Here is a 25,824-nt window from a genome sequence, read left to right as displayed (position 1 = left end):
GCCATCTCCCCCAGGTCTGACCAAGTGCAAGGTGCTAGAGTATTCGTGGAATGAGTGGAGGAGTCAAAGAATCTGATTGATTTGTTTTCACAAGCATCAGTGAGAACATTAAATTGACGTGTGTATTAGTGCAATGCAGTCTTTTAGACTTGGGGAAGATTGATCTTTGTTTTTATTATAACTTCTCTTTAAACAAAGTTGCCTTTGGGGAAAACTAATTCATCGGAGTGGAAGCAGTGAGTGGTTTTAGGCACTTATGCACCGTTTTCATCATTCTCGGAACCATATTTAGATTTCTGGGACTTTGAGTTATTGACACTTGGTGTACATGCTTTGCTCTTAAATACATGATTTGTTTGCATATGGAAGGCATAAAGTTTTAAGATTTAATTTACAAAGCATTTGCTTAAAATTAGGGGAAAATCTTCAAGATGATGACTTTCCGAGCATCTTCTCGGGTATCTTAGCAGCTCCCTGGAACCAAGATGTCCTCAGTGTTGCTCCTCATTCTCAGGCCTGGCGTCCTTCCAAGATTTTTTTTCCTCAGAAAGGGGTACCACCCATTCATCCTGCTCTACAGGAAGGGAAACACGGTGTCATTCCCCTCGCCACCCTGATGCTCAGGCCATTGCCAAGCTATGTTGGCACTTCTGAACCACTGAATCCTCCCTGTGCCTTCCCAGTACCATCCCTGAGTCTAGACCGCCCACCGTGTCTCTCAGCTGTGTTCTGCAGGCAGCTCCTGACTGGCCTTGTACCACGTACCTCCCTTCTCCACACTATAGTTTGGGCCATGTTGAAAATAGTAGTGAACAATTTGATGATATCAACCTTCACGAAAGTGCTGCTTCTAGAAGTTAAGCATTTCCAAATGGCAGAAGAAGGACCTCCAAAAATTTGCCCTTCAATAAAAGCGATGACAACACTGGCAAGAATTACTAAAATCATCGTTTTCAGAATTCTGAAAATCAACCAAAGCTGCCTCCTTCTAGAAAGTGCAAGATTTAAAAAAATAAAAATTAAAAAAACAAAGAGGCTGAATCAGAGAACTCTGTAGAATTTTAATTTGCTCTGCTTTAACCTCCCCTCCCCGGCTCCACAGTAACTTTGAAAAGAAACAGCCTCACAGCTATGATAGCTATAAAACCCAGCAGACTAGCAGCTACCAGGGGGAACACAGTGCGTTTGGTCAGACAGCTGTGTGACTATCTGGTAGCTCTCAGCATGCTCTATTCTCAGAGCTTATCTTTATTTGGCATGGTTCAGAGTTCATTTTATGTTCTATCCCAAGAGTGTTCAAAAATGTATATATTAGCGATTTGGAGGCACTACTGGTAAGTTGAACTCAGTGATGCTTTGCCACTAAGCTACATCCCTAGCTCTTTTTATTTTTCATTTTGTGACAGCGTCTCACTAAATTGCTTAGGGCTTTCTCAGTTGCTGAGGCTGGCCTCAAACTTGTGATCCTCCTGTCTCAGCCTCCCAAGTTGCTGGAATTATAGGGATGCACCACTGCACCCGGAAGCAATTTTTTAATATTTCAGTTGCCTAAGCATTATACCAGTTGAAGCTAGCAAACAAACAGAAACTGGATAATTTATATGGCGTAGCAATTGGAGCAAGTTGGAGCTAGCAAGCAGCTAATCAAAATTGGATAGGAAATAAGGTATCAGTTGTGGAGCTGTGTAGAACTTCCACCTATTTCTGGGAATCTAGAAAACTATACATCTGTGAGGCTACCCATGCCCAAGAAAAACCTAAGAAGGCCCTGTCTGTCACCTCTGGCTGACCTCAGGCTCTGGGCAAGCAGGAAGTGAAGGCTAAGGCAGAGTCATAACTGCCTGCACCTTTGCAGGGGCTGGGAGATTTACAGAGTTCAAAGCATTTAAGGAAATCTCTGTCCAGCAATCCGCCAACCAAACAAGAACTTGACTGGCTACACATGACAAAGAATGCAGACTTTGTACAGTTAGTTCCGGGAAGTCATTAATCGGACAGGGTCAGGTAGATGTCATTTCCAGAATTGCTACGCCACATAAATTATCCAGTTTTTGTTTGTTTTTGTGGTATTTAGGATTGAACCCAGGGTCTCATGCTTGCTGAGCAAGCACTTTACTGATGAGCTACATGTCCAGCTCTCTTTTTAAGACAGGGACTAACTAAAGTTGCCCAAGCAGGCCTCAGATTTATAATCCTCCTGCCTCAGCCTCTGAGTACCTGGGATTACAGGCATGAATCACTGTGCCCAACCTAATTGTCCCACTTAAGTATTATGAGACAAACTAACTGTTTCCACCCATGGGAAGTGAGAGCAAGGAGTACAGAATGGAGCTATATCAAAGCAAAGTTTTTATAAAATACTTTGAAATTGTGATTTTTTTAGGGATGTTAAAATGCTTAGTTTTATGAATGAAATTTTGCAGAAAAAAAATTTTAAACCTATTGTGCAACTACCCTTTACTCTCTCCTTACCATTTCTTGCATCTAGTGACCGTTGTTCTACTAAGTCTATGAAATTAATTTAGCATGCAGCATTTGTGTGTCTGGGACTGCCTTATTTCACTTAACATAATATCCTCTAGCTTCATCCAGGTTACTACAAATGACAGGATTTCAGTTTTTTCTTTCATGGCTGAATATCACTCCATTTTCCATCCCCCCTTCACCCCCCGCATTGCTGGGATCAAACCCAGGTTAGGCAAGTGCGTTACCACCAAGTACATCTCTAGTCCTCCATATTGTAGACACACCACATTTTCCTCATCCATTCATCTGCTACAGGACACTACAACTGATTTCCTATCCTGGCTGTTGTGAATAATCCTGCCATAAACATGGGAGTGCAGGTATCTCTTAGATGGATTGATTTCCTTTTACTATATACCTAGTAGTGACATAGCCGGATCCACTGATGGTACTATTTTTAGTTTTTTGAGGAACCTGCATTCTGTTTCATAATGGCTGTACTAATTTACATTCCCATCACCAGTGTGAGACAGTTCCCCTTTCTCTGCATCCTCACCAGCATTTGTTATTTTTTTGTCTTTTTTATTATAACCATTATATGACTAGGATGAGGTGACATCTCATTGTGGTGTTTCTGGTTTTGTTTTTGGTACCGGGGATTGAACTCGGAGGCACTCCACCATGAGCCACATCCCCAGCCCTATTTTGTATTGTATTTAGAGACAGGGTCTCACTGAGTTGCTTAGGGCCTTGCTGTTGCTGAGGCTGGTTTTGAACTCTTGATCCTCCTGACTCAGCCTCCTGAGCGGTAGGGATTACAGGCGAGCGCCACCACACCCAGCTCTTAATTTATTTTTATGTGGTGCTGAGGATTGAACCCAGCACCACATGTATGCAAGGCTATTGCTCTATCACTGAGCTACAATCCCAGCCCCTATAATACATACTTAAGTCTTACTATCTTTTTATATGTATATATAAAATATATATACCTCAGTATATAAAGTATATATTATACATTAAGTTGATTTTAATTCAAAGTAGGTTATTTGGAGTTAAGGGTGTTAATATATATAAGGTATATATCTTATATACGTAAAGAAGACAGTAGAAGAATAATAGAGGAACAAAAAAAGACATAATACGTATAGAAAACAAATAACAAAATGGCAGATATAAATCATACCTTATTGGTAATTATATTAAATGTAAATGGACTAAGGACTAATCAAAATTGTCAGGAATTTGCAGAATGGATCTTTAAGACAATGTCATCCAGCCATATGTTATCTGTAAGAGATACACATTCAATTAAAGTCAAATACATTGAATGCCAATGGGTGGAAGAGAGAGAACATGCAAACAGTAATCAAAAGAGGGCTAAAAGTCTATACTAGGAAGTGTATAAATAGACTTTTATTTAAAATGGGATTAGAGACAAAAAAGGCATGTTATAATCATGAATGGGTCAGTTCATCAGAAAGAAGTAGTTTTTTTTTTAAAGATAGTGAGAGGAGAGAGAGAGAGAACTTTTTAATATTTATTTTTTAGTTATCGGCGGACACAACATCTTTGTTTGTATGTGGTGCTGAGGATCGAACCCGGGCCGCACACATGCCAGGCGAGCGCGCTACCGCTTGAGCCACATCCCCAGCCCAGAAAGAAGTAGTTTTAAAGATAATGCATCTTCTAGCAGAGCCTTATAGTACATGAAGCAAAAAACTTTACACTGAAAGAAGAAATGGGCAGTTCAACAATTATAGTTAGAAACGTTAATATCCTACTTTCAAGAATGGCTACAATCAGTAGGCAGAAGATCAAGAATGTGGATGGTTTAGATAACATAAGTCAACTAGCCCTAAGCAGGAACAGGAGAGTACACACTGTTAAGTGCACAAGAAATGTTTCAGAATCAGCTGGTAGGACATAATAAAACGAGCCTCAGTAAATGTAAAAAGCCTGGAATCATGAGTACAAAATATATTCTCTTACCACACGTAATGAATGATATTAGAAATTAATAGCAGTGGATTTGGGACATTTACAAGTATGTGAAGTTTAACAACACACTGGGCCAGAGGGAAAAAATCATGAGAAATTAGAAAATATTTTGAGATTAATGGAAGTTAAGCACAACATACCACAACAAGAATACAGTTAAAGTCATGGTTGCTTAGGGGGAAATTTATAGTTATAAACAACTACAAGAAAAAATATGAAAGCTCACAAATCAATGGCATTTCACCTTAAAAACTAGGGGGGGGGAAAAACTCAAAGCAAGCAGAGAGAAGCAAATAATATAGGTCAGGGTGGAAACGACTAGAGAATAGGAAAAGAGAAAAATCAATGTCACCAGAAGTTGTACTTTGACAAGCTCAGTTAAAGAGGAAAACCTTTCGCTAGATTGGGCTGTATTATTATTATTAATAAAATAGGGATGAGAGTCATGACATCATTACTGACCTTATAGAAATTAAAAGGTTTCTCTGGGAATACTGTGAACAGCTGTCTGCCTGTGGCGCATAGGATAGCCTAGACAGTGGATAATATCCAAGAGAGGACGCCAGCCTCCCAAAACTGCCTGTAAAGAATCAAAAGATCTGAGTAGTACTAGAACAAGTTATTTGAATTGGTGACATTAAAATGTCATCAGGAAAAGCCCAGGCCTTGATGGCATCACTGAATTCTTAGAAATGTCTGGACATTAACAAGTATATGAAGGTGTGGGGATGTTGCTCATTGGGGAAGCATCCCTGGGTTAAATCCCCTGTGCCAGTCCTACAAAAACTCCTTTGAAAAACAAGAAGATTAGAAGACTTGACTTCTCAACCAATTCTATAAGCTCAGTTACCTGGATATCAAAATCAGAGACATCACAAAAACTAAAAACAATGGATCAGATTCCTTCTGAATAAAGACAACAATCTTCAGTGAAATCCTAGCAAACGAAATCCAACAACATGTAAAAAGGATTATACCATATAACCTAAGGGGATTTAGTCCAAAAGAATGCAAAGCTGCTTTACCATAGTACATGGTAGATGCTTGATATATATTTGATGGCCAGATGAATTGAAAAAAGTCTGGGTCATGGTGATATGGATAACTTCTCCAATATTGGTAATATTCAAGTTTTAGTCCAGATTTAATGATGCTGTATTTGTAGTGCTTCTCCGTCATGTATGTGAATCACCACCAGTGCAGATTCTGAAGGTTCTGATTCTAACCAGATTCCAGGTGATAACTTGAGCTGTTGGTCCGTGAACCATACTTCAGGCAGCAAGGCTTTATTCTGAAGATGATATGCACACTGAGTGTGTACTTTGGTTTTCATTGTGACTATTAAAATAGAAGAACTAAAAATCATTTTCCCTGTGACTTGAGGGATCTGAACCAAACTCAAAATGCTTCCTATGTATTTCGTTATTTATTTCTGAACTTTCTGGGTCATATTTCTGGTATGATTTTTAGAGATTTTACAGATATGAGCTAATTACATTTCAGTACGTCTTTTTCATGTAGTTATAAAAGATACAGATGTCTAGTTTACCACACTCATCACAGACCTGTGGCTGCTAAATTTTACTCAGAAATACCATACGACAACATTCCTGACATGCTAGGCCAAGATTTTTTGTTTTGCTTTTTGGGTTTGGGTGGGGTTTTGTTGTTGTTTTTGGTTTGGTTTTCAATTTTATTTTAAGACAGGGTCTTGCTGAGTTGTCCAGGCTGGCCTTCAGTTTGAAATCTTCCTACTCCTGGAGTAGCTGGGATTATAGGAATGTGCCACTGCAACTGGCCTACACCAAATTTTGAGAATGGGTCTCAACCGTGTTGCCCAGGCTGGCCTCAAATGCCTGGGCTCAAGCAATCCTCCTGCCTCAGCCTCCCAAGTAGCTGTTAGTATAGATTGTCACATGACGATTGCTTTTGTTATGTTCCTGTAGTCTGTGATCTTGCTAAACTCCTAAATTCCAGCTGGTGTTTTTGTACATTCCTTGGGAATTTTTCACATGGACATGATGTCATTTGCAAAAGGGGGCAAGTTTATTTCCTCCCTACCAACCTATATTCTTTTTATTTCTTTATTTCTCTTGCCCATACTTCTAATGCTATATTGAATAGCAGTGTTAGGAGTGGATACCATCGCAACTATTCCTGAGCTTAGAAGAAAAAGCATTCATTCTTCACTGAGTACCATGCCAACTGTAGGTTTTTTTGTAAATATTCTGTATCAAATTGAGGAAGATCTCTGTATTACTAATTATCTGTTCAGATTTTTTTTCTTGTCATGAATTTCATCAAATTCTTTATTGCATCAATGGATATGTTTTTTGTTGTTGTTGTTGTTGTTTTGTTTTTCTTATTTAGCCTGTTGAAATTGTGGATTCTGCTGTTTGGTTTTCAGATTGACCAGTCTTCCTCATACCCTTGGACCAAACTCAGTCTTATATGAGTTTTGTCAATTTTATTGATCTTTTCAAAGAACTAGTTTTTTGTTTTATTTATATTTCTCTAGATTTTTCCCCTTGAGTTTTATTGATTTCTGCACTTAGATTTTTCTCTTCTGCCTACCTTGGATATAATTTGATTTTAAGATGTGAGATTATGTTATTAACTTGAACCTTTCCCTCAGTTTCTAGGATAAGCAGTTAGTGCTACAGGTTTCCTTCCCAGCACTGCCTTTGTTACATCTCACAAATTTTTGTTATGTTTTTTATTTTTGTTCAGTTCAGTGTATTTATATCTTTTGTGACTTCCTTTAACTAATGGATTATTTGAAGTGTGTAGTTTAGTTTCTAAGCATTTGTAGATTGGAATCAAATTAATAATCATAGCAGATAACAATGTGTTCAGAGAATATACCTGATTTATATAGTGTATTATTTACACACTCACACATACACACACACACACACACACACACGTATAATTTTTGTTCTTTTAAATTTGTTGTGGTCTATGGAGGTTAACCATTTAAAAACATAATGTTATAGGTCAATATCTGGTGCGATTCTGTAGTTAATGTTATTGTTAGTTGTATGAAAGACATGGGTTTTCTGCACCTCCCATAGGAGATACTTGGCTGCCTTTTGAACAAAAGAAGTAGTATTCTTTTTTTTTCGTTTTTTTTTCTTTTTTTCTTTTTTTTTAAGAGAGAAGAGAGAATTTTAATATTTATTTTTAAGTTTTTGGCAGACACAACATCGTTGTTTGTATGTGGTGCTGAGGATCGAACCTGGAGTCGCACTCATGCCAGGCGAGTGCGCTACCGCTTGAGCCACATCCCCAGCCCAGGAGTAGTATTCTTAACTGAGTCATGAGATTATAACTGTAACCACAATAATAATAATGAAAACAATAAACACCATTCTTTATTGAGCTCTGATATATATTGCTGACTGTGTTTAGACGGATACAGAGATGAGCATTTCTTATGTATTAGCTCATTCATTCTGACTATCAGGTAGATTATCATTGCTTCCATGGCCTTTCAGATGCAGAAATTGCATGCCTACAGGTTAAAGCCAGGTAACTAGGCACTTGAGCCCACATCTTACCACAGGCTACATACACACTAGGTAAAGATTGTGGTGGGCATTTCCAGATTTCTGTCACCTGGGGTTAAAGGCATGGTTTCTGATTTGAGAGGTTAGAATTTGCTCACAGCATGTTGAAGAGTAGCTTCAGGAATATCTGTGACAGCCTGGCCTGTCGGTCACTATTATAACCCTGTTTGCCTTCCCCAGTCCAGGTTCCCCAGGATCCTGATGTCCACCTCCTGTGTCCTGACCCAGGTGTTATGTATCAGTTTCAATAGAAGCAGTGACATTGAAAGCACTTAAGGGCTCTTACCTGGGAAGGGTCTCTGTGGGGAGATAGGACATTTGTAATTAGCAATTAATAAATATCAGACAGGAGTATTTTCTGACGCAACTTTGGCTCTCTGATGTTTTTGTTGGTTCCTACTATGGTAAACTATTTTTTTCTTTTTAAAATCCACTGTTTATTGACTGCTTTAGTTCAGATAAGGCCTCAAACCATACACATTTGGCAGATTGCTCATTGGCCTTTCCTGTCTCTGATTGGTTCCATCATTTAGCATCTTATGGTTAAAGGGAAATCCAGTTCCCTTTAATTATTGGAGTAGATGATATGAATTTGGGAGATTTGCTTGTGGAGGGTGGAAATAAAATTATATTTTATCTTTTCCCAACTGGGATTCTAAAACCCATTTTAAAACTTGAAAAACTCTAAAGCAATTAAAAACTTTCTATCGTTGATACTGCTTTTAATTACCCACTATTGAGACTCCCCATTTGAAATCAATGTGGTGTTGACTACAGTGAAGCCTCAGTTATGTGGAGACTAGCCTTCCAGGTGACTTGAAAGTATCTCTAACACTAATAAGGCTGGGAGTCCTTATATCTCAGAAAACTTTGAGCAGCAGTGAGAACAGACAATCCAGAGGTACCCCAAGAAGTCTGTTGTCATGTGGAAGTACCTTGGCTGACTCTGATGGAACTAGACAGAAGAACAGGGGTTTCCTAGGAGATGCAGAGAAAAACTCAGGGAGGACACCGAGCGATGGAGGTTCATGTAGTGAGGCTGTGAGCCTGGGATGAGCCCACCTTCAACTTAGGCTCCTCCACTTGCTGGCTTTATGACTTAATGCAGGCAGTCTCGTGGTACCACATGTACTTTTTCCTAAAGTAAAAAAAGTCACTTTAGGACTTTTTTTTACATCAACCCCAAGAGCTCATGTGAGTTAATTAACATTGTTTTGGGATACAGGAAGCATTCAGTTAACTGTGAACTCTTACTATTTTTGTTGTACATATTAGTGCTTCTCAGGATTAGTTATTTTGTTTGTTTTTTGGTTTACAAACACCCGATAACAGTACCTAGGGATAGTAGATATTCATGTATTTTCAGTAAATGAAATGATGCGTATAGAGCTCTTGGCATGATAGCTGGCGCACAGTAAGTACTTAATAAAGAGTGGTAACAAGTAGTAGTTGTAGAACAACAGTGTTGGAAGCAGTGGCCAGTGCATACCGTGACAGTGAAGCAGAAGTAATTTTATGCACATGCCTTGCACATACTTCGGGCTGGACATAGTTAAAAGGGCTTTTTACGTAAACCTTTTCTTTTCATCCGTAACAACTGTCCATGAAGGTTATTCTGTTGACGGGTGAGGATACCGAGGTGGAGTAACAACTCTTAGCAACTGGATAGGATTGGGATTTGGACTCCCGCCCTCTAGTTCCGGAAGCTGTTCTCAGATTCTTTTGTTGAGAATTTTCTAGGTTCTGTGCTTTGCGTGTGTGGCTCCTGCCCTCCTGGAGCTTATATCCTAGTGAAGGAGATACGCCTGACCCCAAGTGACAAGTGGATGATGGATGAGGACTGTCTGAAGCCATAGGGGCCGTGAGTGATCAGGGAAGGTGTTTTCAATGCAGGCTGAGACTGGAGGCAGCCAGACGAAGCACTCCATGCAGAGGGAACAGAATCAGCCGAGGTCCTGACAGTCACCAAGTCAAGGAGATGGGAGTACCAGAGTGCAACGAAGACCCCGAGCTGGGGTTGAAGTGAGTTTAAGGCACTGAGAACTCCAGAGTGGAGAGCTGGGAGACAGCATGTGCTTATTGGCTGCACACCCTAGGAAGGCCTCCTTAGTGCTGAGTGTGGGTACTAGGTCCTGTACTCACAGACAAGAAGACTGAGGCTAGTGAGTGTCAGGCTGGGATTTGAACACAGCCGGTCTGGCTCTAGAGGCTCCAGCCAACTAAGTTCTTCTATTCTGCATCTCCAGTCCTGCATGCATCTCCAGAAGCTGCAGCGAGAAAGGAAGATGCTGCAGAACCATGTATGGATTCCTTACTCTGCCTCACTTCAACATCTGTGGTCTCCCAACTACTCTGCCAGGTCCTTCAGAGCATTTCATACTAGTTTCCCTCTTCTTCATTATGCAGGCTCCTCCTGTCTTATTCTGACTTTTGCATCAGTTTTTGGGAACCATCCTCCACCCTAAGTGACCCACACCCATGCCAGAGTTACTGTTTCTATCATGTGGCTTCCTTGCTGAAGGTCTTGGGCTCTCCCTGATGTGCAAAGAAGAGCCACCCATCCTCCTGCAGCCAGATCCCCAGCAGGTGTCCCCTGCTGCTGCCCTGCATGGCCTGTCGGGTGGAGTGTGGTTGGTCAGCAGTGGGAGCAGCAGACCACGAGAGAGTTCAGCTCACATTGTACAGTGGTCAGCTGCTGTTAGATGATGTATCATGTCCTGGGTAGTTGAAAAACCTCACGTGTGAAATCTTGTGGCTTTGTAGCTAAGTTATCAAGTGTTTACTTTGGACTCGGCGCTGGGTCCTCTCCATGGAATCCTCACAGTAGAGCTATGGAACACTGGTTCTTTGAATTATATGTTGTAGACAAGGGAAACCCAGGTTCAAAGAGGTTAAGAAATTTAACCTTGCTTACACATTTAGTAAAAGAAAGAGTAGGGAGTTGAATCCAAGTAGTCTTGACTATAAAAGTGCTTTGGGCTGTTGCATAGAATGCAGTAGTAAAAGAGAATTTCCCAGTAAGTAGATTTGAAAATCAGACCCTGAAATGTGGAGATTGAACCTGAAACTGTCTCCAGGTATGGGATCACGTGTTGAAGAGGACTTGAAGTTTTCTCATCCTGAAGGGCATACGCAGTTCCAGCAGGTATTGTGTCACTCAGCAACATGAAGGCACATTTACAGCCTTCTGACTTATGATGGTATCACAGAAACTTAACCTAACATTTTGATCGTTATCCAGCAAGTAATATGTAAGACGTAATCATTGCTGCTTTCTGGATTGATAATCACAAATGAGGAATGATGCTGGTGCTCTGTGTCAGGGCTTGTTTGTGCTCAGAGACCATGTCATGCGGGCCCTGCCTTGTGAGTCTCCAGAAAAGTGACTTGAGGCTAAGAATGACTGAAGTAAAGCAACAGCCGGCAGAAGTCTGTGGGAAGTGAGTTCCACACGGAGGGACTAGCAAGTGCCAGCATGCACTGCAGGAGAGAGCCCACTGTGGCCCAGGATGAGAAACCCGGCCGAGAGGCAGGGCCTCTGCTCTGGGCCATGTGGGCCAGGTCGAGGAGCTGTTTCTTTTCTCAGAGCAAATGAAAGCTGCAGGAAAGTCCAGGCGCCAGTACACACACACAGCAAGCTCACTCTCAGGGGCTGGCCAGGAAGGCACCACGCTCTCGCTCCAGCAGTACTGCAGAGATTTTCATTTATGAATCTTATTCGCAAGTCATGAATCAGTGCGTGAAGGGGCTGTGGTGGAGGTGTGAGTGGGGTGAGGAGGAGCCCAGCTGGGAAGGCCCAGGGCCACTTGTTGAGTGGTAGGAATTTCAGAAAGAGGGGAAAACTTTCCACGCTGTAGGAACCGTCTGGCCCAAAGGTAGAATTGTGGGGAGACAAGGTAGGTTCTGGGAATTCCGAGACCATCTTGGGACAGGGGTGAATTGACTCCGCAGCCTAAATTCTAAGAGGCCCGGCTTTTGGAGAGGTGAGCCCAACCGCACTTTGACGCCGTGGGAGTCTTGGAAGTAGAGGGATGGTGTTATCGCTTTTCAAGTCAGTGGATCGGCCAGCAGGGGAGTGGAGGCCACCGGCACTGCAGTCAGCGTGGCTGGAGGAGGCAGGTTCTGGGGGACACTGGAACCTGCCTGGGCTGATGAGTGCAGCACCCCTGGGTTCCAGTGGAGGCTTTGCCATGTGCTAGCTCATGAGAGCTGAATGCGTGCCTTAGTTTCCTGGCCAGTCGTCGGGGTGGGGTGACTTCTGTCTCCAGGTTGTGGGAAACAGTGGGCACTTCCAGGAGCCAAGGTATCCTCCTGAGACTGTGTGTATTCTTTCTTTTCCTGCCCTGTGGAGTACCTGCCAAAAGAGGCACTGTGATCATCACTGTTTGACAAATGAAGAAACACAAGTCCACGGAGGTTATAGAACTTGCCAAGGTCACATGTGTCTTGAATGAGAGAACCAGGGGATACAGGGTGATAGAGGGTGGACCACATGCAACCACTCTGCTTAAATACCAGTAATACAGGATGACCGACTGGGGAGCAGCAGGGAGCAAGCTTTTGAAGAGGGGACCGCTGAGCTGAGACCTGAGTTGAGAACATGCCAGGCATCTCTTTTAAAGTGATGGCAGAGCCTGGTTGGGAATGAGACTTCTGGGTCTGCAGGGAGAACGGAGGTCAGTGTACCCAAAGCAGAGTGAACCGAGCAGAGAACAAGACAGGCTGAGAGAAGTGAATGCATTCTGGGGGCTGTTCTAAGGGCTGAGGTTTGTTCATAAAAAGCCACTGGAGTCGGGGTGCAGTGGTACGCACCTATCAACCTAGCGGCTCAGGAGGCTGAGGCAAGAGGATTGTGAGTTCAAAGCCAGCCTCAGCAATTTAGTGAGACCCCTTCTCTAAATAAAATATTTTAAAAAGGGCTGAGGATGTGGATCAGTGGTTAAGTGTCCCAGGGTTGAATTGCTGGTACCAAAAAAAAAAGCCATTGAAGAAGCTACCAGAGACTTTTAAACAGGGCAGTGACATGATTTGGTAGAGGATTTTAAAGAATCATACTGGTGGCCTCGTGGAGGGGATTGAAGACCACTTGGGAGATTTCTTCCATAGTCTAGTGCCCTCCAGGTAGCTGTAGCAATGGAAAGAAGTGGGCAGAGGTTTTGAAATGGAGCTAACTGGATTTGCTGGTGGCCTAGATGTGATGAAGGACAGAGAGTTAGAGATGATACCAGGGTTTTTAGTTTTGGCCATTGAGAGGCTAATAGTAGCATTTACCCAAGAGAGGAAAGCTTATTAGAAACAAGAAGTGGGGCAGGACCCACATGAAGTCTCTTGGACACGCTTGTTCCATTTGAGATGTGTATATGAGACGTCCAGATGGCAGTGTCTAGTAGGCAGTTGGCTACTTGAATGTAGACAGAGCTTGGGAGTAGTCTGGGCTGAAGATAGCAACGTAGGAGTCACTGGTATGTAGAAGTTGAGGATGTGTGGGAGAAGGGAGACACTCAGGATACTGCAAAGGTTAAATGCTTTGCAACAACATTCAAGTTGGGTTGTTGTTGAACACAGTCTCCCATTTGGAAGTAAAGGTCAAAGTTGTATTAACACCCTTGCTGCAGTGGAGATCCTGTCTCCAGCCCAGGGCCTTCATTCTGCAGGGGACTGTGGTGTTTCTGTACGCATGTGCTCACTGGTCTGTGTGCTTAAATCCAGTCCTTCCCTGAATGCTGGCCTTGGGTCCCTAAAGTACCCAAGGCATAGATGTGGGGCCACTCACTCACTTATTAGAAGGTAGTGGTGACCCAGATCTCGAGAAAGGGCCAAGCCTTACACAAGAGCAAAAATCCATTCTTTAAATTAGCTTCAGAATCCATGAACTCAAATACAGTATTAAAACTCTTCATATTTTTAAGTACAGAATTGATGGTTTTAGTTATATATTAAAAGCATATTTTGTAAACTTTTAAATTCAATAAGAATTTCATTTTTACTAACTCCATATTTTTTTTCTGTTGTAAATCAAATTTTTCTTTGCATTTGGATAAGAGCTATATGTTAATTTGTGGGTGGCCTGATTATGAGTTTATGCTTGAGAAGTATTCAGAAACATATCTATTGCCTTTCATACAAATTATTTCATTTCTTTCTGTTGCCACAACATTCCTCACTCTGTTCCTGTTGCTAAGGCCTCTGGAATGTCCCAATACAGAAAAAGGATATAGAACATTTTGTTTGTTTGTTTGTTTTCCCTGAAGAAATTTTATTTAAATTATCTTGTATGCTCTTTGCTTCCAAATATGGGTATGTGTAGTAAAAAAATTAGAAAGCTAAAATTATAATTGCTTAAGATTTTTATAATAGGAACTCAGTTCACAGGGTAGGATGAACTGGGCGTGTGTATGTGTTTCTTTCCTCTGAGGGGTGGTGGCACATGGCACACGTGCTCATTAGGAAGATGCTGTGTGCTAATGAGAGACTAAGAGAACTTACAGGTCACGCAGAGCTCGAGTCCTGTTCATGCTGCTTTATTGCTGGGTGATATTAGACAAGTTTATTTCTTTATAAGTAGAATGAGGATTATATTGTAAGCTTATTGTTAAAAATAAATAATGGGATCAGGATATGAAGATGGGGAGGGGACGAGGGTAGATGGAAATGATCAGTGCAGATGTGTGCATGTACGGAAGTAATCACAGTGAATCCCATTATCTGTACAATTAATATGTGTCCATAATAATAATAAATCAACTTTGAGATGGGACAAACCAATATATAAAGTGCTTAGCCCAGGACCTGGCACACAGTAGTCAACTGTCATGGCCATTGTATCAGTTGTCTGTTGATCTTAAGTTATTGAGGAAATTGAAATTTTTACAGAAGTGTAGGTTCTTGGTCCCCTACAGAATGACCCCGCCTTCTTAGTTTTACTAACTCTAAGTCACACATACAAAATGATCAAAGAAACCAAGATAGAAAGGGAACCCTCTTCCTTGTGGCAAACGTGAATCCTTGCTACTTGAAAGGATCTCTATATATTGGTATTTATCAAACTGCCTTATTTTTAAACGGGTCCCCAGAAATGTCTAGTGTCTGGCAAAGTGATACATTTTTAAATAGCATTCCTTGTAAGCAATGTAAGAAACTACACAAACTATATCAGGACAAAAACTAAATAAAGACTATGTATTTAAGGCTGCTGTAATTACTGTTTAATCAATAAAACTTATTAATTTGATTTGATAATTATAGATTTCTCATATTTTTCAACTATAAATTGTGAATTTTATACCACTTCTGTAATTTGGATTTTCCTTATTAATAGGCCTATCAAAGATAGTAAGCACAAGGATATCATGGAGCTTAGGATAAACTACCTTAAATTTTACTGTTGAGAGGGGCTGGGGATGTGGCTCAAGCGGTAGCGCGCTCGCCTGGTATGCGTGCGGCCCGGGTTCGACCCTCAGCACCACATACAAAACAAAGATGTTGTTTCCGCCGATAACTAAGAAATAAATATTTAAAAAAAAAAAAATTTACTGTTGAGAATGAAATGTCATGTCAGAAACAGTAGCCATGGAAAATGGCTTACTGTGTGTATACCAGTACACACAGAACCTTTCTCCTCCTCCACGGGCACAGTCTTTACCAACTCAGTGTGCGCATGCTTTCAAGGAAAACAACACGTTGTTTGGCTGCAAATTTTTCTGTTAAATAATTAAGCTTAGCTACAGAAGTTAGCATTCTACTGGAAGCTTCTTCAGTTGTCTGACCTGTTTATGTAATCAGAGGTGTTTAGCCTTGATAGTCCAATTTATTGGAGTTGGAATCTGGATGAAATGTTTAGAAATCAGGGGTTTTTTCTTCAAGAGGGCCCAGACCCCAGCCATCTCAAATCCCAGCTGTTGACCTTAGACAAAGTTCTTCACCTTCCTGAGGCAGTTTCTTCTTTAGTAGAATAAGGTTATAATGGTACCTACTTAAGTAGCTGTGAGTATCAAATGAAAGAGCAACTCATAGAAATGGGTCGGTGCTGCATCTGCATCCCAGAATCATGCTGGACCATGTTGGTTTGGGATCCATAGCAAGCCATCTGCAACTCAGTGTAATAGAACTATTTAAAAAAATCTGAGATGCAGCCACATGTGACTATCAGATCTGTCATTTACTATTTTAGAAAATATCATTATTTAGTATCTTAGGGCATTTTCTTCTCCATATAAAAACCACCAGTATAACCCACGCTAGAGAAAGTGAAATTAAATTTTTAAGAAAGAAAGCAGATGCTCATCAGCTTTTGGGGTCTTTTAAACATTTGCTGAATTGAAATGTGCCACCTATTCGTTTATAGCAAATATTCTAAATAATACATGTAGTGTAAAATACTTGTTTAAAATCACTGATGTTGAAATCTTTAAAAAGTTTAGGTTCTCCATCTGAACTTTACGCTGTGTTCCCTAGATCATTGTTCTGTGAATAACATGAACCATTGTTCATGGTAGGGACTTTTAATTTAACCATATTTACAATGAATAAATTTACTTTTAATCTTTATGCTTATGCAGATAGGTTAGCTTATTATTGTCAAGTTGACATTATTGTTAAAAACTATCTCCTGCTCGATTTTGGTTGGTAACCAACTATAAGTAATAATGTGAAATGCTGTGTTTGTGCCAAAGCTCTGTTTGGTGGCATCAGTGTATAAATAAATGGACTAGAGGTGATTGTGACCTGGGGGGAAATATTTCTTTATTTATTTAGATATATATTTAATATAAAACATACCTGTATATAATATCTATAAATATAATATAGAAATAAATACAAAATATATGTCTGAATTATATACACATATATATTCATGCTAGTGAAGCCAGCAATTTTCCTCTTCGGTGACATCTCTGTTCCCCGTCTTAACTTATCCATAGGACTTGGGGATCAGCTGACTGGAAACAATCATAATTAAACAAATAAAACTATCAGATTGTACAGCTTTGAGGATTACTGAGCATTTTATATGATTTCAGATTCTTACCACAACCCTTGAAAGAATTCACTTAACGTTGCTTTATTGCATGAATGTGTTGTTTGCATTTTAATAGATTTGTTTTATTACCCCTCGCAATTTTTGGTGCATGTTATATTAACCCTCTGTAAAATGTCTGTTCCTTTTAAGCTGGAGTGCACTTGTCAGAGAACGCTGATGAGAAGGTGACTCCTTTGGAGAGTAGCATTCCTCCATGTGGCTTTACAGAAGTCATAAACAGATGAGTAAGTGACACTCTGTTTCTTTGTTGCAGACATGCCAATATTTGGTCTTTGTCTAGCCCATGATGATTTCTACTTGGTGGTGTGTAACGACTGCAATCAGGTTGTCAAACCACAGGCATTTCAATCACATTATGGTAAGTGGTTAACTATTTGAAAATTACTTTTTAAAGGGAAAAGGGAAAAGTGGGGTTAGACTGCAGGCCAGTCATGGCACATAACATCCCTCCTTTCACAGGAAGTAGACTGTCGAATTCATAGAGAGGGTTAATACCTATCAGATGTTGGATGTTTTCTGATTTTTATTGAAAGTGATCTGCTAGTGATTTTCTGTTTTTTTAAATTGAAATTAGGGAAAGTGTATTTTATAAGTTGTCTCTTGAAATACCACACCTATGTTTCCTTCTTGAGTCTCTGGTTATGAATTTGGTAGATTTTAAAGTTAAACACACAGACACACAAACACAGTATAAAGGCATGGGCCTTTCTTGAAATGTGATTTCGAAATTTCCAAGTTCAATAGTTAAGTAGACATTTTTAAAATACTTGTGAGTTGTTTCCTCATTGCTCTTACCAGTATAAATGCAAGCTCGAAAACAGAAAACAGTGAGTTCTAAGATTAGAGTTTAACTGAAGCATCTTAGGAATCAAACTGGAGTTGAGTCCTAAGCGATAAAAAGGAGCAACCCCGGCAGCCTTCTGGAACAAGAGCATTTGATGCAGAGGGAACAGCCAGCTCACAGTCCTGAGGCGGACACTGTGGCTGAAGGGTTAGTGAAGAGAGAAAGGTGGGAGCTAGAGGAATCCAGAGTTAGAGGCAAGAACCTGCTAACTCTCAGGCCAAGGTAAGAAGCGGCGTGGGGCGTTGGTTTGTGTAAGGAAGGGAGTGACACAGTCCCATCTCACTGGGTGATTTGCTGGAGAGGAGTTCAGAGGCAAGAGGTAGCACTAGGCTGAGACTCAAGTTGGCAGTAGAGTTGGGGAGACTGTGGAGCTTGGAGATGTTCTTAAAGCCAGAACTTTTCCTTTTCCTCATTCAGGTTACTTTCATGTGGGTATGTTACATACTAAAAGACATTAAAGTTTTTAAAAGAAGCTTATCACATTTATCTGTGCCTGGTTGGGTTTTGGGTGGACATACTTCACAGTGGCCAGTAAGACAGTAGGTTGGGTTATCATGTTTCAGATGAATGTTTGAGGTAAATCCCCCAAGTTCATACCAACATGTCTGTAAGCCCACAGAGCAGTGCGTTGTAGAGCACGTATAGGGTAGGGAAGCATGGGAAGTGTGCCTTGCCGAATTTCAAACATGAGAGGAGGAAATGTGGATGAAGTCACTTATGTTCATGGATCACGTGACTAGGGCCCTGTCATCAATGGAAGCTGACCCACTCCTGGGGTTCATCGTCTCCTGCGTTTTTACAGACTGAGACCCCAGCAGTTCATGAATTGTGACCTATGAAGTCGTTCCACAGTGATCAGACTTAACTGTCACTAAGAGTTGCCAACTTTGGTGACCTTGCACTTGTACATACTGGTTTGTCTTCTGCTGGGAATGGGACTAGACTCCGTTACCTTAGTTTTTATAGAATGTTGGTTATCATCAAAATGCACTTGGTGCACAGACGCTTTCTTACAGGTGTTTCAATCAGAGGTTGACGTTGGTTGCCTTCTGAAAGCCAGCAACTGTCCCTTGGCCTTCCTCCCCTCCGGGTGCCCCTTTCTCAGTCCTGAACCTTGACTCTGTCTGCAGACTCGGGACTGGAACTGGCTGCTGGGTGTCTCTTCCTGTTGCAGTTCTTTCTCGGTCTTGTGTTCACCCTCTCAGGTCTTCCATAGCTATGGTGGTCCCTTGTCTCCAGAATGTGTCAGCCCACTCTGTCTTCACAGGGCATTTTCACTGGAAGACAGAGAAGCAGTTGTTTCATTTTTACTCTCTGCAATTACTACAAGAACACTTGTTAATGTGTGTTTATGGAATCGTTGATTCTTTCCTTTGTTAGCATTTGGAGTTTTAAATGGTTGAAAGAGGGACTCTTTAATGGAGTTGATAAGAGCCTCAATAAACAATTGCTCTCATGGTAACAAAACATGAGCACCTGTCACCTGTTTCTACTATTGTCCACTAGTTACATAGCCAGGTGACCCAACTAACATGACTCCTTCATTCTGATAGAAATAACATTCCCAGATTCTCCTCCAGTTAGTCTAGACTGGGTGCTTTTAGTCCAGCGGAGAAAAGATCATGCTTTTGGAATTATTTTTTATCTCATCAAATGCTGAGCTGTCTTTAACTGTGCTGATGGTATAGATTGCTTTTTAAAGAGAGTGGCGTTTGAGGGTATGTGACAGATCAAAGTCATGTAGAGATTCCTCAGTTTCTGTGTTTTTTATTCTTCAGACACATTCCTTAACCCAGCGGAGGGCTGTTCAGGGTAGAAGAAAACGATTTGATGTGTTATTAGCCGAGCGCAAAAACAAAACCAGGGAAAAGGAATCGATGCGCCATCCGGACTCTCAGCCACCACCGCAGCCTCTCAGGGACCCGCATCCCACCCCTCCTAGATCGTCATAGGAGCCGCACCAAAACTCTCCTTCTGAATCAAAGCCTTCCATAGCTAGCAAACCTAAACCTCACACCCCCAGTCTTCCAAGGTAAGCCAAGCCCTCCAACCTGGGCTCCCCTTCAGGACAGGCTTGTGGGCACCCAGCAAGGCTGCAGCCGGGAATCCAGGAGACACACCAGCAGGCTCGCCATAGGGAGGTGCTTTATAGTTGATGCTTACTGTGAGAAGAAGCTTGTCCAGGCCCTCAGGAAGTTTCAGCCAGGGCTTCCCTGGTCGCAGATACAAGCAGCACCACAGAGCTCGAATTATCTGCTCTGTACTTCTTCAAAATCGGGTGTCTCTTAACCCCATTGAGCAGGGCTGACATTGGCCCTTGCCTGCCACAGGTTACTGGTTGGCATATTTCACATGGCCTTGACAGTGGCTTCCTGTTTATTTTTCCCTTCTTGCTGGAATACACTGTGGGAGTTCTTGCTGGTGACAGGCACTAGGCCTGAGTCTTCACAACATCCACTCACCAACATGACTTTTCATGCAATCCTTTGGGACATAGTCCTGAGTAGAGATGAGACATTTCAGCAGCATAATAAGCAGTGGGCCAAGGTGCTTGAGAATCTGTCACATGCACACCTGAGGTGGTGTTGGTGGAGGGTGTGAGTGCTTGCATATGTAACCAAGTTGAATGAAGGAAGGGATAAATCCACATAATTAAAATGACCTAATATTTGCCTAGTACTTTTGTCAAATATAAAGACCTATGTTTTATAATTTTAAGCCTTTGTTTGGAAGAAAAATGTTTTATGTTATTAATATTCTGTAGGTATTGTCTTAATACAGAGTTTACATTACTGCCTTAAGGGAAAATATATAATTAATGTATTTCTAAGCCTTTTTTTAAGGGAAGGTTGAGACCTCAGTGGACAAGGGAAAATTAGATGTCTTAGAAGCAGGAGTTATAGATTGTGAATAGTAAAATGTGGATGAAATGGTGGCTCTATCAGTCCTCTCTGCATAGCTTTTGGCGGCAGTACGTTGGCACTTCTACATAAGGATTTAGAGGACATTTAATAGAACTTCTTATTCTTAAGATAAAAAGAAAGTTTTAATAATTCTCCTTCCTTAAAAAAACCTTTTCTATGTAAATTGACTCTCAGCCTAAATGAAGGAAAATTATTTAATTTTCTTGAATAAATTACTTTTTGTAAAATTTTATAGTGCAATAGGATATTAGATTGTTTTAGTCCAGCCTTTTTGTTATATGATTGAGAAAAAAAAATTAGTAGCCTTCGGTAAGGATAGAGATGAACTAGAAGTCATATTTCCTGATTCTTAAACCTATAGTCTATTATGCTGCCCTAGACATGCACAAGACGGCCTTAAAAATATGTAGGAGATGTTTTTATTATTTTGAAAACAAATAAAAAATCAAGCAAAAGTAAATATGAATGTTTTTAAAGTAAGTTGTATTTCTTATATAAAGATTTGTAATTTTCAGTAACCATGAAAATGTGAACAGATTTTTTTTAAAGCTTAACTAGTATTTTTAGAAAATAAAAAGATACCTAGAAAGTTTCAAAATTTTAGAAGAGCTGTTTATTTGAAAGCCCTTTTTCCTTTTTCTTCAATTTAGGATCTAGAAAGAAACCCCTTCACTTGATTAGTTCTTCTGACAAACCTGGATTAGATCTTTTAAAAGTGGAATATATTAAGGTAAGGACCATAGAATGATTGTGTATTTGTTGTATACTCAAAAACTATACTCTGAGGAAAAAAGATGACAGTGTATTACTAATGGTTCTGGATGTGTTTTCATTTTTAATTATAGGGATAACTACTATTTCCTCTTCCATTTGTGTACCTTCTTTCTCTTTTACTGTAATAGCCCTTCAGTACAGGGCTTTATGAAATCATTAAGCTACTAATCCCCAAAGGTGGAGCCTGGGATGAAGTTGGTGCTGTTTCTGTCTTCTGGGGCATATTCATGTGTCTCCACTCACTGTATCCAAAGGTGACATTTGGCCTAGTATTCTTCATCAAAAGGAAAAGTCAACTTAGATTCTGTTAGAGGAAACTGCTAGGATTGACAAGAGACTCAAATATATCACATGAAAGAGTAAAACAACAAAACTAGAAGAATAGATCACATGAAAAATGCTGAAGAAGAAACTGATGGTATTTGGTTGCATTTAGGATTAGTTGATTTGTTTAATTAGTATTCACCAGCTATTTATTGAATGTCTGTTATCAAATGCCTTTACTGTTAGGCACTTGAATACAGATATGAGAAATACTCTTTGTTCTCAAGGAAATTATATACTAGAATGGCATGATCGGCAAGGAAACAACCAAATATAACATTGATTGGTGGACAACATAACTGATTCTCTAAGAAAGAAAAGCACAAAGTAGTGTAGGAGCAGAAAGTTAGGGAAACTAGTCTGGCCAAAAAGTTTCTCACAGGTGGTAAATTTTTTGAGTTTAAATTTACTATGTTTATTCCCAGTAGATAGAACTAGAACCAGGGGTGGGTTATGTGGGTTAGGATGGGAGATGAATGTTTTGTTTATTGTTTGTTTGCTTTTTACTCAGTATGAAGAACTCATTGAAACAAAACATTCTTCAAAGATTACAATTCCTTGTAGGGAGACAAGATTTCTTTCACTGGAGAGATATATTTATATTTGCCAAAGACTTTTTTTTTAAGTAATTGGAGTTGAGCCTAGGATTTTGTATACTAGGCAAGTGCTTGTTCTTCCACTGAATTACATCCCTTTCCCTTTTTATTTTATTTTGAGAGAGTGTCTCACTAAGTTTCCTAGGCTGGGCTTGAACTTAACAATCATCTGCCTTCGCCTCCAAAGTAGCTGGGACTGTAGGTATGTGCCATCACACCCACCTCTGCCAAAGACTTTATAGAGGGATTTAAGCATTAAGTAATGGATGGACTCTATGGAATTTATATTCTCCAGCCTTCAGAATTCTTCCCAGAATTCAATGAATATCATCCCAGGCTTGAAGAGAAAACATTTACATTATTACAATAAGTTTTTTGGATATAACATTAAAATAATGACAGTAAAATTAAATATATAAAATAGATACAAATATATTTATAGGTAAATTTAAATAAATTAATCAGAGATTATAAATAAAGGATTTATTTGCTTTGGTCTTAGTTCGTTCCTTAGAAATTTTCTTTCTTTTTTCAGGCTGATAGGAATGGATCAAGCTTTCAAACTGCTTTTGAAAAAACGGAACAAACACTTAAGGTAAGGGATTTTATTAAACAAATATATTCCTTTTGAAAATAACCTATTCTGGAAGTGTTCACTGTCCTCTAAGGAATATTGATGGGTTATTTGATGAGACCATTGAAAGTTATAAATTAACTTTGTAGATACTTAGCTTGCTCTGTGTCTGTGATTCAGTTTATTAAAGCAGTTGTTTTGACTTACTGTATCATATCCTACTATAATCTTTTCTAAGATTTCAGTATTATTTCTAGGGAAGGGAGTACTATAGAAAAGGTAACTTTGATATGTAGAGAACTAACAGGATTCAAAATGATGGTGGAATGATGGTGGAATGTGATGGACATTTTATTAAAAGTACATATATAAAGACACGAATTGGTGTGAATATACTTTGTATACAACCAGAGATATGAAAAATTGTGCTTTATATGTATATTAAGAATTGTAATGCATTCCACTGTCATATATAAATAAAAAAAAAAAAACTAACAGGATTCTAAACAAACCAAACTAAATAACATCTTGTAATATAGGAGTGAAGAAGTGCATAAGGTATAAAGAAAGGTGGTAAGTAATTTTGAAGCTATTACTTCTTAGGCAGTACTGTAGAGGAAAGAAGAAGAAAAGTACTTGTGTGTTACACTAAAACGAAAATGAGAGATATGACTTTAAGTGAATGCTTTTGAGAGAGGGGAAAAATCTGCCATAATCTTCAAAACCTTCCTTTTTGTGGTTTTTGTATCAATTTAGTGTTTTGAGGAAATGAAAAATTGTTTTCTGTGAACAGATTTTGATTTTATTTAAATGTGCTGTTAGAAAGCCACACATTCTTGGAATTAATATGTGTTCCTACCTTCGCTTTAAAGAGTCTTTGTTTTTAAAACATATAGTACTTGTTTCTTACAAGTCATATATTCTGTGTTTGTTTCTAAATGATGGAACCATTATTGTGGTTTTTGGAGATCACTTAGTAACTGGGAACTTACAATTGTATCTTATGTATTTAAATTTTATTGGTGCTACTTTTGGAATCATTTCTAAACATATTAGTAGCCCACAGTGGTCCTGGAGTTTTGTAGTAGTTCTGGAGTTTTATTTTCTGATTTATATCTTTTAAATAATCATAATAAATGTGCCATTAAGATCCAGTAAGGGGGCTGGGATTGTGGCTCAGCAGTAGAGCGCTCGCCTAGCACAGGCGGGACATGGGCGGGACATGGGTTCGATCCTTAGCACCACATAAAAATAAAATGCATTGTGTTGTGTCCATCTACACCCAAAAGATAAATATATTTAAAAATCCAGTAAGGCATTATGGATGGCTTATGTTGAATATCAGGATGGTCATGAGAGGCAGATTATAAACTCCGTTGTCATTATGCTTGGAGGATGGAGTAATTAAGTTGTTGTGGTATTCTAATGTACCCCTCAACTGTGTGGGTGTAACTTGCTTTCCATGTACTCCCTACTTTATAGAGTCCTGAACCTTCCTTTCCTCTTTTCTTTCCAGGTGGTAGAAAGTCTGCTGGGAGCCTCTGGGCGGGGTGGGGGGTGGGTCACTGTGTGGAGTACAAGTTATAAATGGTCAAATAAAACTAATTTTCTTCCTAAAACATCTTTTTAGGTGGCCTTTTCATCTTTAAATCTCTTCTTGCAAACACAAGCACTTCTCTCTTCTATTAACTACCTGACAACCATTATTCCATCAGATAGTCAAAATGTGAGTGTTGTCAAGGAGGTACAGATTTCAACTGAAAAACAAAAAAAATCACCTTTGCAGAAAGGTATGAAAAATGTGTTTTGTTTATTGTTAGCAGGGGTTTTAGTACTCTAGGGTGAAATGAGGAATCTTAGAGATCATCTAATTTAATCATTCAAATGCATGCCCTCCCCCTCATTGTGCCTTTTTCTTCAAATTGAATCATATGTGAGCACCTGATCTATAGGGTAAATATAACCCATGCTATTGTTTTTGAAAATGTTTGTTTTTTTCTCTTATTTTGGTGGTGGTTGCCTTTGAGAGGGTAATAGAGGAACAAGATCTGTATTTATTCTGAGCTCTTCCCTCCCTTCTCAGTGGCTCCTGAAGAGGTTCCATTTCAGTCTTCCCTGCCATTTTAGACATGTGGAAATCAAGACCCAGAGACCAAAGGAAGGAGTTCAGGGACAGCATCTAATTAAACAGGTTCAGATTTTAGATCAGAAAGAATTCCATTCAAATTCTGACTCTTTTACTTAAGGTGTGTGACCTTAAGTAATGTCTAGTGTCTTTATTTATTTATTTTGCGTTTTTTTTCTTTACTTTCTTTGTTTTTGCTTTTAACTTATAAAAGTAACATACCTCTGTAGGATATACAAAACAGAAGTATTTGAGATCTTAAAGAGATTGAGAATTTAAAAAATGTGTATTTACATATATTTAGCAGAATTGTGGTTCAGTTAATATGGAGAAAAAAGCTTAACAAAATTTAGATTACTGGAATCTCACAGTGATAGAATTCTTTGTTTTATTTTTAGTGATTGTGTCCTCTAAAGATAGTGATGTTGTTGGCTTTAGTCTGTTTGCCAAGTTGAATGCTTTCTGTGTCATTGTTTGTGATGAGAAGAGCAATATTGCTGAAATCAAGATTCAAGGTAAAGATCTCGTAGTACTAAAAATTCATTAAGAGATAAGCCTGCACACTCATTCTCTTGTGATCTTCTTTC

The 25,824-nt window shown here is 39.6% G+C and overlaps 1 protein-coding gene across 1 annotated transcript; it reads left to right on the top strand.

Annotated features, from left to right (window-relative positions):
* Positions 1 to 17,331: 17,331 nt before the first annotated feature.
* LOC308640255 (intermembrane lipid transfer protein VPS13C-like) lies at positions 17,332 to 25,784 on the top strand (the record flags this gene model as incomplete). Its single annotated transcript, XM_081312226.1, has 5 exons — positions 17,332 to 17,434; positions 21,495 to 21,574; positions 23,074 to 23,133; positions 24,743 to 24,902; positions 25,636 to 25,784. 5 exons carry the CDS (start codon positions 17,332 to 17,334, stop codon positions 25,782 to 25,784), a joined length of 552 nt encoding a protein of 183 aa, XP_081168352.1.
* Positions 25,785 to 25,824: the final 40 nt, after the last annotated feature.

Source organism: Spermophilus citellus (assembly GCF_964194105.1).
Source record: "Spermophilus citellus genome assembly, contig: SCAFFOLD_91, whole genome shotgun sequence".
Lineage (NCBI taxonomy): Eukaryota > Metazoa > Chordata > Mammalia > Rodentia > Sciuridae > Spermophilus > Spermophilus citellus.
The sequence above is the reverse complement of the archived record's forward strand: the minus strand, read 5'-3'. Positions and strand labels throughout refer to the sequence as shown.